Here is a 2,013-nt window from a genome sequence, read left to right on the forward strand (position 1 = left end):
TGGATTTCTGTAAGATTCCTTATAATTGTCTGAAAAACATTGCATTTCTGTTTGTATGTGTTTTGCCAATATGCATATAAAAATGTTATGTTTCTAGAGAGACTGTTTCTATCATTTATTCTAATATCAAAGGCTGATTTTTTCATACTTTGGACATGTTGTGAGGAGAGACCGGTCCTTAGAGAGGGACATCATGGTTGGGAGAGTGGAGGGACAGAGCAGGAGAGGAAGGCCCTCTATGAGGTGGATTGATTCAGTGACTGGGATAATTGGGATGGGAGGGTCAGAGACAGTGTGATTGGCACAAGACAGAGCGGAGTTTAGGGCTGTTGTACATAGGGTCTCTATGAGTTGCAGGTGACTCGACGGCACATAACAACAACAACATACAAAATAGTGGTATAAAGCTTGTGACCTTAAACTTTTAAGGTCATACAATTTTGAGAAGCTTAAAAGACAGTTGGGAGATTTGTGCAATGAATATATTTTAGGCAGTGATAAAAAAAAAGGCATTTCACTGCTAACAAAATTTTATTTAAGGATGATCACTGTAACAGTGCTAAGTATAGCTAAACTAAGAAATTAGAAAATATTTAAGTTGTTTAGTTAAGAAAATTTCAAGTCTTTAGTCAGACTTTCAGATTTCTAGTTTTTTGTTCAAGAAGACCCTTAGAATTAGCCTCTTAAAAGCTCCTTTAACATCTTTGTTTCTGAGTGTGTATATAAGGGGATTCAACATGGGTGTGATGATTCCATAGAAAAGAGACACTGCCTTTCCCCTGTCCTTGGAGGCAGGCGATGGAGGTTGCAGATACATATAGATAGCAGTGCCATAAAAGAGTAACACCACAATTAGATGGGAGCCACATGTTCCAAATGCCTTTCGCCTACCTTCAACTGACTGTATTCTCAGAATTGCTCTGGTGATGAAACCATATGATATAAGGATGAGTGTCAGGGGTATGAGAAGGAATATCACACTGATGAAGAATAGTTCAGCTTCATTTACTGTTGTGTCAGCACATGACAACTTGAGCAGAGCAGGGACTTCACACAAGAAATGATCCACTTCTTTGTGTCCACACAGTGGCATTTCAAGAGTCAAGGTAGACTGTAACACTGAGTTGCTAAAGCCACTAATCCAGGATGCAGCTGCCAACTGGAGGCAGAGCCTTTGGTGCATGATAACTGAGTAATGGAGGGGTCTATAAATAGCTACAAACCTGTCAAAGGACATAATGGCCAAAAGAATACATTCAGCGGACCCCAAGGCCAGAGAAATGAAAAGTTGGGCCACACAGCCACCATAACTAATCCCCTTCCAAGTGCTACATATATTTACCAGCATTTGGGGAACTATACTCGTGGTATAACAAAGGTCCAGGAGAGAAAGATTAGTAAGAAAGAAATACATAGGGGTATGGAGTTTAGCATCCACATGTGCCACAATAATTATTGCCACATTGCCAAAGATGGTTAAGATATAGGAAACCAGGAATATCACAAAGAGAGGAAGCTCCAGCCATGGTCGGTCTGAGAAGCCTAACAGGATGAACTCCCATGGGACACTCTCATTTACCTTATTCATATTCACTGCTTCTATTCTTGGTCCCCTGAAAATAAAAAGCCAACAGTTCAATAAACACATGGTTATTGACTACGCAGTTTAGATAAAATAATTTTTCATTTGCATCCATTTATACGCCAAAAGTATCATTGTAAAAAATATTGATAAAAATATAAATATTTCTTTCCAAGTATTTTAAGTGAATTCCTATGATTGTGACAGTATAGTATAAAAATGAATTTGAAAAACTCTAAAAAATATAGCATCAATTACAATGGTCTCAATATTTATCCTTTGATTTTTGTACTGGGGGTAAACACGTTGTTCTCACTTCTTTCCACCTAAATATTTCTTTTGTAGAGAGTTTATACAAGGAGCTTTTCTAAAGAATGAAATGAGGAAGCACATTTTAATTTTATCGGCAAAATCACGTAGGTGAACAAGAT

At 37.8% G+C, this 2,013-nt stretch overlaps 1 protein-coding gene across 1 annotated transcript; it reads right to left on the reverse strand.

Moving 5' to 3' along the window:
• Positions 1-637: 637 nt before the first annotated feature.
• LOC102861194 (olfactory receptor 2B2-like) lies at positions 638-1,588 on the reverse strand. Its single transcript, XM_006902648.1, has one exon. The coding sequence runs from the start codon at positions 1,586-1,588 to the stop codon at positions 638-640; it is 951 nt and encodes a 316-aa protein (XP_006902710.1).
• Positions 1,589-2,013: the final 425 nt, after the last annotated feature.

This window comes from Elephantulus edwardii, unplaced genomic scaffold (genome assembly GCF_000299155.1).
Source record: "Elephantulus edwardii isolate Elephantulus edwardi_28Jun2011 unplaced genomic scaffold, EleEdw1.0 scaffold00433, whole genome shotgun sequence".
Classification (NCBI taxonomy): Eukaryota; Metazoa; Chordata; class Mammalia; order Macroscelidea; family Macroscelididae; genus Elephantulus; species Elephantulus edwardii.